Source organism: Ammospiza nelsoni, chromosome 1, assembly GCF_027579445.1.
Source record: "Ammospiza nelsoni isolate bAmmNel1 chromosome 1, bAmmNel1.pri, whole genome shotgun sequence".
NCBI classification, from domain to species: Eukaryota; Metazoa; Chordata; class Aves; order Passeriformes; family Passerellidae; genus Ammospiza; species Ammospiza nelsoni.
Genome location: NC_080633.1, coordinates 130,528,700 through 130,543,738, shown reverse-complemented (window position 1 = coordinate 130,543,738; position 15,039 = coordinate 130,528,700). Strand labels below are relative to the sequence as shown.

Below are 15,039 nucleotides of genomic sequence, written 5' to 3'. Positions count from 1 at the left end.
TGCTCTGTGCTTGTCCTTTATTTATGCTGTTTTTTGTTTCCTCTGCCCTCCATAATCTCTTCTGCAGCTCTGGCTGCTCTGCCAGGCAAAGGTAGCACTGCAGCTGCCACCTCAGCACTGCAGTGCGTGGCCTCAGTGTGGACACAGCACCTAGAAACAACTGAGTGGGCAAAAGGGGGGAGCAAGAGCACTCCAACTGTCTTACCTGGCTTTGTGGCAGGGAGACCCCCCCCCCATCCCAGCATGGTGTTATGAGCTTGGCTTGTCACTCACCCCCTCAGTGTCAACTTCCACCTCTGTAAAAACAACCAAACCCAACAGCAGAACAAAAGCAGGTGACGGGAGCAGGGGCGTGAATGTGACCCTGAGTGGCAATAATGCAGCCAGTCACAAGCACCAAGGATGTGTGTCCCAGGCCTGCACACACCCAGCTGCTCCTGGACACAGATCTCTGGTTTTCACACAAGAGATGACAGCAAAATTCTTTCTGTAGCCACTGAAAATGCAGTCAGTGGCCAGGGAACAGCCCAGGAATGGGGTGGGTCACACTGTTGTTATTTTAATCCTTTCAAAGTATTTTTGATGTTTTTGAGAAGCCAGCTCCCGGCTGGCAGATGCTGCCAGGGCTGAGTGTCAGCATGGCAGGGTTGGACCACAGGGCCACCACTTCCCACTCTCCCTGCCCACAGGTGCAGGCGGTGGTGAGAGCTCAGTTACTGGCAAACCACACTCCTTGCCCTTATGTGGGATGTATTTCCACTCATCAGGCCCTGCCCTGCTTTACATAATCCAGTTGCACAAATAAAGGGCTACTCCTGTGACTGCCAGGCCTTTCAGAAGACTTACACTTGTTCATTACAATAAACAACATAGTTTTGAACAGCAGGGTACAAAGCTTCTTCCGTGCTGTAATGAACATTTATGACCCAGGTCAGTGTAACTCTGCTCAGTGCCTGTGAGCTGCAGCTCCCCAAGGGACAAAGGGTGGGCAGCTGGAGCCGGGCTCAGCCTGGCTGGCTGGGGGGGAGAAATTATCACCAACCAAGTCCTCGTTCCTTCCCTGGGCCCTCCCTGAGGGCTGTAACACACTGCAGTGTAGATGAAGCCTCCAGCTGTGGCAGTGCCATTTCCTTGCAAGCCTGTGCCACTTCTGTGGCAGTGCCATTTCCTTAGAACCCTGTGCCACTTCTGTGGCAGTGCCATTTCCTTGCAAGCCTGTGCCACTTCTCGGCTGCTCCTTGCTAAATGCCACCCGCGTAAACACAGTCAGCAACATGGGAGTGGTTTTCCTTGTAAGCAAGAGGGATTATAAGGGGATAAAGTGCACAGAATGCTGTGCTTGAGAATGCAGCCTGTGAGCAAAGGGAAGCTCGAGCCCACACAGCCCCAGCAGCACAGCTCTGGTGCCTGAACACAAGCACTCCAGTTGAGGCTGTTGGGAATTTTAATGTTCTTATTGTTGAGATGGAATGAACAATAAAGTCAGCTTTCGTAAAGCCAACTCACCAGGATCTGGTGCAAGGAGAGCTGTACCTGGCAGCTTGCTGCGTTTGCCCCCCAAATGCTTCCTGCTGTTCCTGCGTGCAGGCAGGTGCAGAGAGTCACCCCTCGAAGCCACTCAGTTACCGGGCCTGGCACAGAGCCAGGTGCCACAGCAGATTCCTCCCCAGAGCCGTCTGCCAGGACCTGGGGCTGTGTTCAGCACAAAGTTCAGTGTCAGCCCTAAGGCTGTGCATCCATCTCCTTTTCCTCCAGACCAGCTTTGATTACCAAGTACCTCACAGCCACTTTTCTCTCTCTCCCACCCTTTGAGAACAAAGACAACAAAATCCTTGTCACCAGTCTGGGATTGTGCTTCTCACCTCGACTGGGCCTGGGGGTTCTTCAGTCCTGTGGGAAATCCATTTTGCTCCCACAGCAACACCAGACTATTCCCTCTGGGAAGATCCATGTGTCACCTTTGGGTCAAGGTGGTAACTGCTCCTCAGATCTTTGTCATTTCAGGAAGTGATTCTAAATAAATCTCAACATCATTTCAAAGTTCAAAACGGCCACAATTTCACCTGAATTAGAATATTCATGGGTTTTAAGCTCATTAATTCTAGTATTTTTCAACCTTCTGCTTGATTATCTTTAAAATGCATTATTATCCATCAGAGTGGTGGTATTACTAAGTAGGCAACTATTTAAAAATCAATCTGAAGGACTGGAAGTGATGTAAGTCAGTCAAAAAATCTTTATGCAACAGTAAAAACTAATTAGCTTATACATGCAAAACTTTGTAACACTGACTGAATGAAAGGATGGATGTACAAGCCTGGATGCTTCACTACAACAAAGACATGCAAACACCATGAGGAAAGCTTTTATGATGGCTTTTATCCAATGTTGTAACTATCTCAAATAGTCTCAGATACAGCAGGTATTAAAATACATTTCCTCAAGATCCACAGCCTGACATGAATTAGTCAAATCAGCCAGGAATCATGAAAAAATTTCTGAATAAAACCCACTATGTGTGTGTACTGAAATAAATTACAGGAAGAATCAAGTTTACACCTGATGTCCCAAAGTTATTGAATTTTTACAGTAGATCTGTAAATAAGAGAAGCCTCTTCTACAGTAGTGTATTAATAGAAGTGTGTATTTTACTTTTTTATAGACTCAAAATTCAGTGCTGCATTAAATTTACTGGTGCTGTTAAGACTGCCTCACGTATTAAATATTACCTCTGAATTAAAAAATATTACAAAATTAATCAGCAAAATGGTTTGCTGCTAAAAACTTATCTCCAGAAAAAAACTTACCTGCATTTTAACATTACCTCTTCAAGTGATGTAAAAATTATCAGATGATTTCAGAGTGACTGAAAATAATGCTATTATTTGATAAAATTTATTTACAAGAGTAAACCATATTTCCAATTACCTGCACAGCAAAACTGAGGTCCTGAGAAATTAAGAGGTAGGTTTAAACTTGCTGAAATAGCTTTTCCATCTGACAGAAGCATAACTTGCACATGGATTTGGGGTGAGGCAATCCAGCCTGGGCTTCTGCAATGCATCCTTCCATTGGTTTTAGTTTCTCACTTCCCTGGCCTCTCGTGATGCAGGTGAGAAAATGAGCCGAAGGAACAGGCAGTTCAGCTCAGCAAAACCACCAGGTGTTACCCAGAAACTCTGACCAATCTGTGGTGTTTCAGAAAGAACTCTGTGCAGCCCATGTGAACTGAGAAGAGCATCACTTTAGATGGAGAAAACAGAGTTTGAGTTCAGTCAGCCATCTGACTTGTGCCAAGATTGTGCAGTTTTATTTAAAGAGCTCCTGCCAGAACTGCATCCCTCTCCCAAAAGCATTTACTGTTCTGCCTGCCAGAGAGGCAGATCAGAGTTCTTTTCATCTTAGAGAAGGCTGAAATCTTGTACAAAACACAACTGACTTTAGATCTTACACTTCCAAGAATCAGAACATTCAACTTCCAAAGCACGCCTAATCAAATAAAAATATTTAAAAGCAGCAAGAGGTAAGAGCAGTCAGGAAAAAAGGTTCCCTGGGAACACACACATTTTCATAGGGCTGATCAGCACAATAAACAACTGGCCACTAGAAGTCAGTATTTAGACATTTATTTCAGATATGCAGTTTACACGCATATTATTGAGCAAAACTGAATTGCAAATATACAAATACTGTAACAAGCATTTCCAAGTAACATAACTGGCACTAGTGTTATAAGCTATTACTGAAACTGGTGAGGATAAGTCATGGAAGAGGACTGTAGCTCATGGCATTCTGTTCATCCAATCAAACCTCCAGTAGCACCATAATGGCAATACATGAAACACAAGACAGAACATTGTTAACTGTTATTCTGAGAGTCACAACTTTTTTCATTTTAGTGAATTACTTAGCAAAAAATGTTAACAGTGCGGGCGCTTTGGCCAACTTCAGCTTGTGTTCAGCTGTACATCTCCCATTTGCAAAAAAAAAGAAAAAAGCCAGCATATTTGGAACCCATCTTTGCATTTGGGCAGTCATTGCACTGCACTTAAGATTCTGGGACTGAAGACAGGCATGTCTTGCAGAGATGTCAAGTCCACTAAAGCCTGAGTGAGTCTTTGGTAGGCCAATACCTCATTATTATATCTATGACAGTCATTTTATTCACTAGGATTTTCTTTTGTGATCCAAGGTGGCCAAAGAGGACATTCTGGAAAACATTACAGTAAAATCCTCAGGCGACCAGGCACTTCAAACCCAGTCTTTTCCAAAGGCACCAAGAATGGATGGGGCACCAATTTTCCCCCTAAGGAAAGGTGACTGCATCTGCTTTTCTACAATGCTTAGAAATCACTGGATTGTTATTTTACACTTTTTATACACTATATAGTAGCCTTACCTGCTGCATGATTGGTTGCATGAATAAATAGGTAACCCCACTGTTCTACACAGGTGATGTCTCCATTCCACCATATATTAAGTACCAATTTCTTATGTTTTGAAATTATGTAAAAGCCATAACCCTGCTCAAAGAGTACACACATACAAACACTTCTGACACAGGCTACATCCATCTGAAGATATGCAGTTCATTTGACATGCATTCTAAATACAGTGTGTCCAGTTATGAAACAAAATTGTCATTCTGAATATTCACTGTTGAAGTATATTTGTATAGGTCTCTGCAGGTCTTTGCTTCCCTTAAATTTGAGTTCACACAAGAATGGTTTTAAGTCACTAATGCTCAGCTAACACCCTTTATCCCAAACCCCATATTTTCCAAGTGAACAGTGCAGGACATATTATTCATTTCAGCATTTAACATATTAAGAATTTACCAATTTTTATCTAAATACACCAAGTATACGCTTTCAAGCAAAGTTGTGGCAAAAATACAAAACATGGACATATTTGTACTGCTGTAATGCACTTGGTTAAAGCCTTCAATGTCTCTTCATACAGGTTGAAGATCCATAGGAAGTATTTTGCCTTATCAGACAAGTATATAGAAAATGAAGTTATATCAAAACCTTGCTTCTGCTGGTCACCTGAAACTTATAGAAGTCGCATGTGATTCAACCAGCTCGGACAGGGTTCTTTAGTGGCAAATAGATTTTTGCAGCACTTACAGATTTACATTTCAGTCTGAATATCAGTGCTTAACTCCACAGCCTGTTGTGAATGGTTGTTGTTTGTTTCTTTCAGTGGTTCACCAACACCTAAATCTACACCTGTCGAAGATCCGTTCTGAATGCTTTCCTCAGCAATGTAACTGAGCTGTGGAACATCAGTGCTTGGGGCAGCTGGAACAGGCACAGGGATTCCACTCGGCTGTGGAGAGTTTTCCAAGCGATCGTTTTCCACCTCTGGGAGAACACTGACTGTGGTAAAGCGAGTGTGATAGTCGCTGGAGCCATGGCTACAGGAAGTTTTCATACTTTCCATATCTGAGCAGCTGAACTCAGAGAAATGGCTGGAGTGCGAATCTGCTACAGACGGAATACTATCGCTCAGAGAGGGAGAGTCAAATTCACTGGAGTTTGTGCTTTGCTGCTCCAACAGCTGAGCATCCATGTCCTCTCTCGTCTCGTTAATCTTCATGCTACTCTTCTTCCTCAGCTTGCCTTTGCACTTCTTCCCCGCCGTGCTGTCCTTGGACCACTTGGCGGCGCCGGCCTTGCCCTCGGGCGGGCCGGAGCAGCCGCGCCCGGCAGCGCCGCCGTCCTCCACGCTGCTGCTCCCGCTGTGGTGCCGGAACTTGGCTGGCTTGGACTCGATATCCACCTGCACTTCCAGGCTGTTCCCTTCCCTGCAACAGGGGAGAATCCGTCAGTGTAAGAGGTCGTCGGAGGGTGGAACAAACTCTTGCCGCTTTCCTACATACATCCCTCTTTCTCACTTTCACTGTGTATCTTGTAAGGGGAAATGTTTAACCAAATAAACAGCCCAAAGGAAAACACAAAGTCTGAACCACCAAATGCTTCACTGAGCTACAGCAATGGCATTCCTCTTTGGAAATAACCCTGGCAAAATGCAGAAAGCAGTCACACCCAATTCCATTTGTAATGAAATCTACAGTTTCAAAGTATAATCTCGAATGCAGGACAGCTGAGGCACGCTTAAAATATCCTTTAATAAGCAAGGCTTATAAATATTCTATTTTCACCACATTTCCCTTACCTGTCCAAAGGGATGTAGGAGTTCAGAATGGATCCTGCCATTGCTTTGGTACTGGCATTGTCACTAACTGTTCCCAAGCTAACTGTGCCAGATTCTCCACTCAGACTGTATCGTTCTTTCTGCACATCTGCTTGCACTTCCAGTCTTTGAAAGAGAAAGACCAAGTTACACATACTACCACAACAGTTAAAGCACACTTTGTAGATGGCAGTGAGTAAATTAGTCAGTAATTATTAAATAGAGTTCTTGAGTCACTCCAGTACAGATAGGCTTATTTACCCTACTGACACATGTTCTCCATTCCCACTGTCAAAATTACTATTTTTTTATTAAAACCAAGCAAACAAAAACACCCCAAAGCAAAACCAGAGTAACTTCCTAAAGGTGTTAACCAAAAGTTCTGGATTCTTTTCCTCCTGAGATTTACAAGGACAGCTTCCAGGTTCAGCTACAGCTCTTTTGCAGATTGTACACTATACTCTAAAAATGGTGAAAACAATCAGAAGGGTACATAAATTCAAGACATGATAGTACCCATGTATCCCCTGCTACAAATTACTGCTAATCAAATAAAAGGCAGAGAACTGTGTTCTGTACTCTGCTTTACATTGTATTGCTATCAACTGCAACAGGAATAATAGAAACCTGAGCAATCTAATGCTGGGCTCAGCAGATATGCCAGAAATCAAATTACAAGCTTTTTTCCAAATGTCTTATTTATCTGTGTACTGACATTGAAAGTGGGATTTGGTTTTCTTTTGGGATTTTTTTGTGGTTTTTTTTTGTGTTTGTTGTTATTTTGTTTTTTTTTGTTTGTTTTAACTTTCAGCTCTTTAAAGAAGAGAGTATGTATGTATATCTCACTTAGCAGTCACAGCCTGGTACACGTCCCAGCAGAGGGGAGTTCTTGATACTATCACACTCTTTATTCTATATAGCTTGGAATGCCAAATTACTCAAAATGAGCAGTTTTGGCAGCTGATTTAAGGAGCAAATTTCATTCTGAACCCCACATGCTAACAATTCTTTCTACACACTCCCTTTTTCTTCAGGGTGCAGGAGAGCTAAGTCCCAGAAAGTCCAAATTCACAAAAGGCAGTGAGCATGTGACAAGAAGCTGGCACCTTGGCAAGGCCAGGTGTTCATCTGCTTCCCCTCCTGCCTCAAGTCCATCTGGAGTCCGCACTCCACCCACGTGTTCTGAGGCACAGCTTGGTGCAGACCAAACAAGTCAGCAGTTCTGAATTTTGGGTGAGGTGCACCAGAGAAAACAACTGCGTGAGAGATGAGCTGCCCCCCTCTGATCCTGCCTACAGGCAGCTCTCCTGGGCAAGCAGGAGAACAAGATCTCAGGCCCCACTCAGCCTAAATAAAAGCAAAATCTTGAGGACTGTGGTCAGGCAGGATCTCTTGAAAAACAGTAAGTTTGTCAGGGATGAACTGTTTATCTCCCAGAGACACTTCTGTTTAATAGGAACTGATACTGAAAAGCAAAAACTGGGAAGCCAAGGAGGTGCACTGGCTGTGGCTGCAGGTGGAGCAGGGCTGGCAGCAGGTCCTTCACCTGTTAGAGCAGCTCACCACGGCACTCTCTGTGGCACACAAGAACTGGGAAGCCAAGGAGGTGCACTGGCTGTGGCTGCAGGTGGAGCAGGGCAGGGCAGGGCAGGGCAGGCCCCTCACCTGTTAAAGCAGCTGACCATGGCACACAAAAGCTGGGGAAGGGACGAGGTGCACTGCCTGTGGCTGCAGGTGGAGCAGGGCTGCAGCAGGCCCCTCACCTGTTAAAGCAGCTGACCATGGCACTCCCTGAGAGGCTGCCCGTGATGCTGGCCCCAGCCAGGGCCATGGTGCTGGCTGTCTCGCTCAGGTTGTCGCGGATGGCGCCGATCCTGTCCATGTGGCTGCCGCTGGCGCTCAGGCTGCCCGTCAGGCCGCCCACGCTGCCCTCGCCGATGCTGGGGTTGTGCCGCGCCTCCGCCACCGACGTCGTATCTGCAGAAACACACAAGGCCCCTCAGCTAGGGAAGCAGCACTTTGCTGTTTCTGGAATGTGACTGTGAAAGCTGTTTCTGAAATTATGCTGAGAAGAAGGATTTATAAAACACATGGTCACAAAAAGAGAACTTTGTAAAAAAAAAAAATCCCAAAAAAACAGAAATAATTTTAAAAGACACCTTTCTTGGTGCTGTTATAATGGCTATGCCTGACATCAGCAAAAAATTAACCACGGATAGGACATGGATAAAAGGAATGCAGAGAGACCCATCACACAGCATAGTGCCATGTAATAAAAAAATTGAAGCATTAGACCAGTCTTTAGTTGGCCCTATCAAAAAATAAAAAATCTAACCAGCTTCCACAAACCAGGATTCTGAAAGAGCAACATTAATGGTATGTTAAAACTCTTACCTATGGAGAAGACTTAAGTTTGGCTTTGATTAAAATGGGCAATAACTTTGTAATTACAGCCCAGCACAAAATGACACAGAGAAGCAATTATCATCTGAGAGGTGCAATTTCAGCAATGAGCAGAAGCAGCCCCAAATGCAAGTAGCTGCTCTAGTATCCAATATAGAAAATACAAGTCACAAAGCCCACATATTTATAGAAAACACAACATTGCATTTTCTTACCTACAGCTGCATTTGTTCCACCAACGTTTATATCATTTTCATCATCAAATTCTATCCTGACACCTTTTCCATTGCCAGCTGACACACCACAGCCTCCACTTCGGCAGAGGGAAATTGGAACAACTCCATACACATAAGCCAGCATAATAGGAACACCAATACCTACAGAGGGAAGTAGAGTTTTTCATTAAATTGACTTTTATTTTAGCGCCTTTCATAAAGGCAACTTCATTTTCCAAGATAACTTAATATTTGATTAATATTACACTTGAAAGAGATCAAGAGGGAGCAAAATTAATAAATACTGGTAAATCACAAAGGTGAAATGACAGGAAAGTACTTTCAGCAGGCAGAATGTCCTCTGCCAGCACTGGTAGGAAGAGAAACTTAATGATTGACGAATTAATACTTTCCATATGTCCGTAACATAATTTACAAACAAAATTAAAGTCCTCTAAAGATTCACAAAGGCTCCACTGGGGACTCTGATATTCCACCTGAGAGGCAGAAAAAGCAGACATCTATTTCAAATGTTGCTCAACTGAAAATATTAGCACCTCCACTACTTTAATAAGGGGCTTCAATTTACATCCACAAAAGGGAGACACAGCTTTGCTATCAATTTAATAGATTTAACATTATTATTACTCTAGGATTTTTCAATATAAGTTTTCCTTTAAAAGTAAACAATTCAATGGAGTACAGTGGCAGGAATTAAGGGGAACCAGCTGAAGGAACTGTAGACTAAAGCACAGACAGATACAGATACACACACATCCACTCCACCACTTTGAGTGGAAGATGAAAGTTAGTCCTTTGGCATATGAATTAAATCATCCCATGGCTTTGCTGATGGAAGTATACAGAAGATATAAAAACCAGCAGATTGAAAAATGTCAAGTTGGCACATTCTGAAAATGTCAGGAGAGAAGCAGACCTAATAGAAAAGCTACTCAAGTCCAATCTAAATTAAGGATTCCAAAGTCTCCTTCAATAGAAATTGTTCACATTCAAGGAGGCATTCCATATTCTTATGGTCATTCTTTTGAAAACCACACAATGGCCTGAGACTGGAGGCCATTTGTTAATGGCAATGGGGCAAGAGCAAAACTCCACAAAATAAAACCCAAGTGCTCTCCCTGAAAAGCCACATTTCATCTCTGTTCAGGAATAAGAAACAGCTTGAGAGAAATGAAGTAAGGCAGACCTATAAATACAACTATGAGACTCTGTGTCCCACCACCTGTTTAACAGGGATCTGACACCACAGCCACATGAGAACAATGCAATGCAGACTGATAGCAGTTTCATGGCTGGCATATCCTCATTTGCACAGTGGCCCACCATTGATAATAAGCAGTTTAAAGCCACAGCTTCATGGCCAAACTGAATCATCACTGGCTAAAAGTGGCCTCATCTTCTGGACGTTACTGATTACTCTCTGAGCACTGCTTTTGACACAAGGGGGAACACTGCAGACAAAATGTGTGTACAGGACGCTGATCCAACTTAAAACTAAATGGTGTGTCTGAGTGTGAGTTAGCTATCCACAGCAGCTTGCTGAGCAACTGTGAAGATGCCTGTGCTGCAATAAAGAAGGAGACAGTGCCAGGCAAGTCCCCTCCTTTCAAAAACAATCTGGGTTTACAGTGATCTTGAAATTACCTGGGAAGATGAGACAATTATTTTGTAAGGACAGCAAGATTCTCCTTAAATGCTATACTCAACAATCACCATGATAAAAAGTGTGATGTAATTTGAACTTACTCCCAGAGCAAAATAAGTGGTTTAGCAACTACTGCAATGTTAAGTGTAAGAGACTATTTTTGTTCTGCATGGAGAAAATTTTGATATGAAGTTATTAAAATATGAATAGACTCTGTGGCAACAGTTTTTTTTTCTTGGTCATTTAAAAAACCTTTAAATATTTCAGTCTTAAAAGCCAGAAGTGATAATGTGGAAATTTCAAGATAAAAATTAGTTTTAATTCTTCAGGAAATGCTACATTAAAATCAAGTACTGTATTCTTGACTCTGCCCCAATAAATGTATAACCTCAGACTCCTCCTTGTCTTGGTTCCTTCACCTATAAAAGGAAACTGCAGCACTTAGTTGTGTTATTCATGAGTGTTTATAGAGCTCTGGTTGCAAGGTGCTACCAAGACACAAAATAGTAGTATTTGCTTACCTACAGTTACTGCAGCTACAACTGGAGAAACAATTACAGATAAGGTTACACCACCTGCTATAGCCAAGTTTCGCTTGTGCTTTGAAATGTCTTTGCCTTCGTATCGATTGTGAATCTTGAAAGAAGAAAAGAAAGGGGGTTTAGAGCATTATCAACATTAATAATACATTGCTGCAAGGATGGAAGAAGTGCAATCATCACTTCTACGCAACGATTTATTTCTTATCTCAAAGAAAATAAAATTTATACATATCCTTATTTTAGGCAATCTCTTCCAAGTCCTCCCACCCAGCAATTAAGCATTTATTCTCAGCCTTTGAAGAGCTAAGTAATTGAAGAGCTTTGTTTAATCATTACTCCAGCTTACATTGCTGGGAACAGCAGACAAAATTCAGGATAAAGGAATTGCCACATATGATCAAATTGACACATCTTATTCCCAAGTTGTCTTTTCCCTGAACAGTATGGAGTTGAAACTTTCAGATTACTAGATCTATAGAAACAGGCTGACATAACAGAGCCACAAGAGAGCCTTCACCAAACACAGCCTGGAGGGAGGGTAAAGCAAGAACTCCACCTCTCCAGCACCCCCTCATGACAAGCTGTTGAGACAAGAAATGTTTCTGCAAACCTGAGTCTTAGCTGTGCTTCTGTTTACTGAGGAACCTGCTGCCCAAACCTCTTACTGGTTATTCAAGTGTGCAATAACTCTGCAATGTGACTGCCTTAAACTCACCTGCCACAAGCCCCACAAGAACCTGAGAGGCCTTTAAAGATCACTGTTCTACAGAGGCTTCCCACATTTGTGTGTTTCATTTACTCTCCCTGGGAACATGGTTTCTCAGAGGTATGCACTACATCTAAGATATAATTACAAAGGAACAACAGGTATCTTAATGGCTGTCACAAAGCCAAGTTAATCCTCACCCCATCTAAGGAAGAACACAAAAGATGAGTACACAAGAAGACAATGACAAAAAATGAGTGCCATGCTTTCTAAATAGCATGTTGTTGAATGCTGTGCTTTCTAAAATATAATTTCAATTAGAGATTTGCTAGGGCTGTTCTCATTTTGGAATAAACAAAGTCTTTGTTCAGGCAAGGAAAGGGCAGAGAAGGCACTGTGCTTTGTGCAATGAGAATGCATTTACTTGCTCTGAGGTACAATGCAGAGTGAGGGAGCACTTGAATATTGAACATGCCTATGGATTAAAAAGGAAAAACTGAACATGAACACTCACAGTGTATGTAAGAATTATAAACCCAGAAAGATTAGGTTTCTGAGCAGGTAGCAGGATCACCTAAGGTGCTGAATTTTACTGTTACAGACAATTTTAACTCCTGAAACAAAAGGCATAATACAACAAACAGACATCCATAAAGGTTACTGGATTCCTTAAACACAAAGCAAAAAAAAAAAAAAAAAGGAATGGAAGGAAGAGGTTACAGAGTAGAAATTGATTTAAAACATCAAGATAGAAGGTCACACTGGTAGAAACTACTATGAAGTAAGAAACTTCTGGATATTGACTAAATAATAAAGTATAATCAAACAAAAACACTAAGCCCGAAGAGAGATTTCAATAAACACAGAAACCTATCAGGTTTCAAGACTTATATCTATAAAACCAGAACACTAGCACTTCCTCAAGGAAACTCTATCAAAGCACAAGCACAAACTCTTCCAATGCAAAGGACACACAGAATGTGAAAAAGAACAATGAAGCTTCCTTTACCAAAGCAGCAGCAGCATTAAGGAAATAGAAAGTAGGTCAAATTACTATGAATGGGTATAGAAGAACAGCATGAGGGTGTTAGAAAGGTTAACCTAGGGGACACAAAAAGCAAGAGATATCAAAGTCAAGAAGAAATTATTCTATGAGTACAGTGCTAGTAAGAGGAAGACCAAATTGGATCAATTTGCTGTTTAAAAAAAATAAAGACAGCCAGCAGATCAAATTGGAGACCTGTTCCCATTTTCTTTTCCCTTCAGTTGTCATTGAAGATCAACTGTGAGCCAGACAACTGGTAACAAAGAAATAAGATCTGTTCAAATACAGCAGATTGGAGTGTACTTACATGAGTTGATCTGAGAAATATCTCAGCAGGCCAAATTTCAGAGTCATTAATAGTAATTTTTTAAAATTATTATTAGTAGATGTCTGAAAAAAAAATCCAGGAAAACTGGAAATGGTTAAATGGCAATGATAATCTGACAAAGGGTACAAACCAAGAAGTTGAGGAAGTAAAAGACCACTGAATGAACTTTCATTTCCTGAAAATTGGGACCTTGTAAACATCAAAGCAAAGGTAGGAAACAAAAAGGTCACACTGAGGTTTTTGTTTTCAAGTAGAAATCATGCCCATTAAATTTTCTCCTGTAACAAGATAAGTCAGCCTTGAGGATGGGGAGAAACAGATGTCACACACTGACTAATTCTTACATTCTTGCACGACACTCAAGCAGTTATAATAGTCCAGATTGAAAAAAAAAAAAGATGAGAGAAATCTACTAAGCTTCATGTGAAACTACAGAAAACATGTGAATAGTCATTTTTTGTAACTACCCAAATTGAGACTCTTCACTCCATACTTCTGAGAGATGTGCCTTGGATCCAAGAGTATTGAACATTTTCATTAATGTTGAAGATGGAAGGAGAACGTGTGTGGTGAAATTCAGGCCAGTACAATCTGGCATAGTTGCAAGAATTCACTCCAGTTGTGAGAAGCTGAAAAAATGGCCTGAAATGACCAGATGCAGCTGAATGGCAATGAGTTCAAGACTACCTGTAGGAAGAAGCCAATTGCCTGCATTATCAGTATGTGGGAAAGGGTTTGTGTTTCAGAGCACACAAAATGAAGACAGCACATTGTTGAAGAAGAGGTAAGTGGTAGTTACTGGCACAAAATCAGCCTTTCATTTAACTCAGCAGTAATAATGCTGCAGCTTCACTGCTGTATTCAAACTGGACAAAAAGGCGGCATGAACAACTACAAGGAAATCCAGAAGAGGAGAATCAGATACCTAAACCAGTGTTTTCTTGACAGCTTGTCAAGAAAAGCTGGAAGTGCTAGGTTTGTTAAGAATGGACCTGAAGTATCATTAAATATGTAACAGCATATTGCAAAACAAAAGGATTCTTGCATCAGCTGAAGAACAGAGCAGTAGGAATCTAATGCAAATGCTCTTCCTATATCTATGTTAAAAACACAAAGTTTTTCTAAGAAAACCAAGCTTGAAGGGCCTGTGGGATCTCCACTGTCAGATGTCTCGAAGTGCAAATATTTGACAGGGTCACAGAGAAATGACCACTAGGCACTGGGGTACCACAGAAATTCTCACCAGGCTGCCCTCACAGACTAATCCTTTGAGACTTTAGTACATGAAAGGTGCTCTGTGATGGGGTCCTATTCAAAAATATAATGAGAAAAGCTAATAGTGCAATTTGGAACAGGTAACTGCTGCCTCCTTCCTCTCCTCACTTACAAGGTTCCAGTGACTGTATGGGACTAAGCTGTAACAGAATAAAAAGGTCAAAACCCAACTGTAGCAGAAAGTAGGGTACTTGTTAGAAAGAAAAAGATAAAACAAATACAGTGGAAAATCTGGACCCCTGTCTAGCAATCACACTCCCCCTTCCCTCACCAACAAATGCAGAATTATGAGTCTGTGCCAGTCACTGCGAGAATCCATGCTGATAAAAGCAGAAAAACAAATCTTCCAAGCCATTATTTCAAAAAGCCTACTTCCAAAAGATCTAGATAACTTATTACTATATGTTAAATTACATATAAGAATTTGTTGATTACTTTATAGTAAAAGGTATTCTATTTTTTAAGAGGAAATATATCAACTGCCGTCTGTTTAACATGATCATTTTTGGCTCCTTCCTAGAAGAAGTAAAATGAAGGCAAGCCAGCTAGCACTGAAGTCTGTTCCACATTGGTGGACTGGCCCAAGGCAATTAACAAGCTGCTGAGTATAAATGCTTAAATATGTGTATACAAAAACCTGAACTAGTATAATTTTATACTA

At 41.6% G+C, this 15,039-nt stretch overlaps 1 protein-coding gene across 5 annotated transcripts in view; it reads right to left on the bottom strand.

Annotated features, from left to right (window-relative positions):
• Window positions 1–3,610: 3,610 nt before the first annotated feature.
• RNF19A (ring finger protein 19A, RBR E3 ubiquitin protein ligase) overlaps window positions 3,611–15,039 on the bottom strand; it is a 57,203-nt gene continuing 45,774 nt past the window's right edge. For all 5 annotated transcript variants that reach the window (XM_059474543.1, XM_059474561.1, XM_059474552.1 and 2 more), the window contains 5 exons: window positions 11,004–11,118; window positions 8,817–8,978; window positions 7,962–8,175; window positions 6,181–6,324; window positions 3,611–5,809 (listed from right to left, as the gene is read on the bottom strand). In XM_059474543.1, the coding sequence (XP_059330526.1) occupies window positions 5,134–5,809; window positions 6,181–6,324; window positions 7,962–8,175; window positions 8,817–8,978; window positions 11,004–11,118 (1,311 nt within the window). In that variant the 3' untranslated portion in view covers window positions 3,611–5,133. The remainder of the gene's footprint in view (window positions 5,810–6,180; window positions 6,325–7,961; window positions 8,176–8,816; window positions 8,979–11,003; window positions 11,119–15,039) is intronic.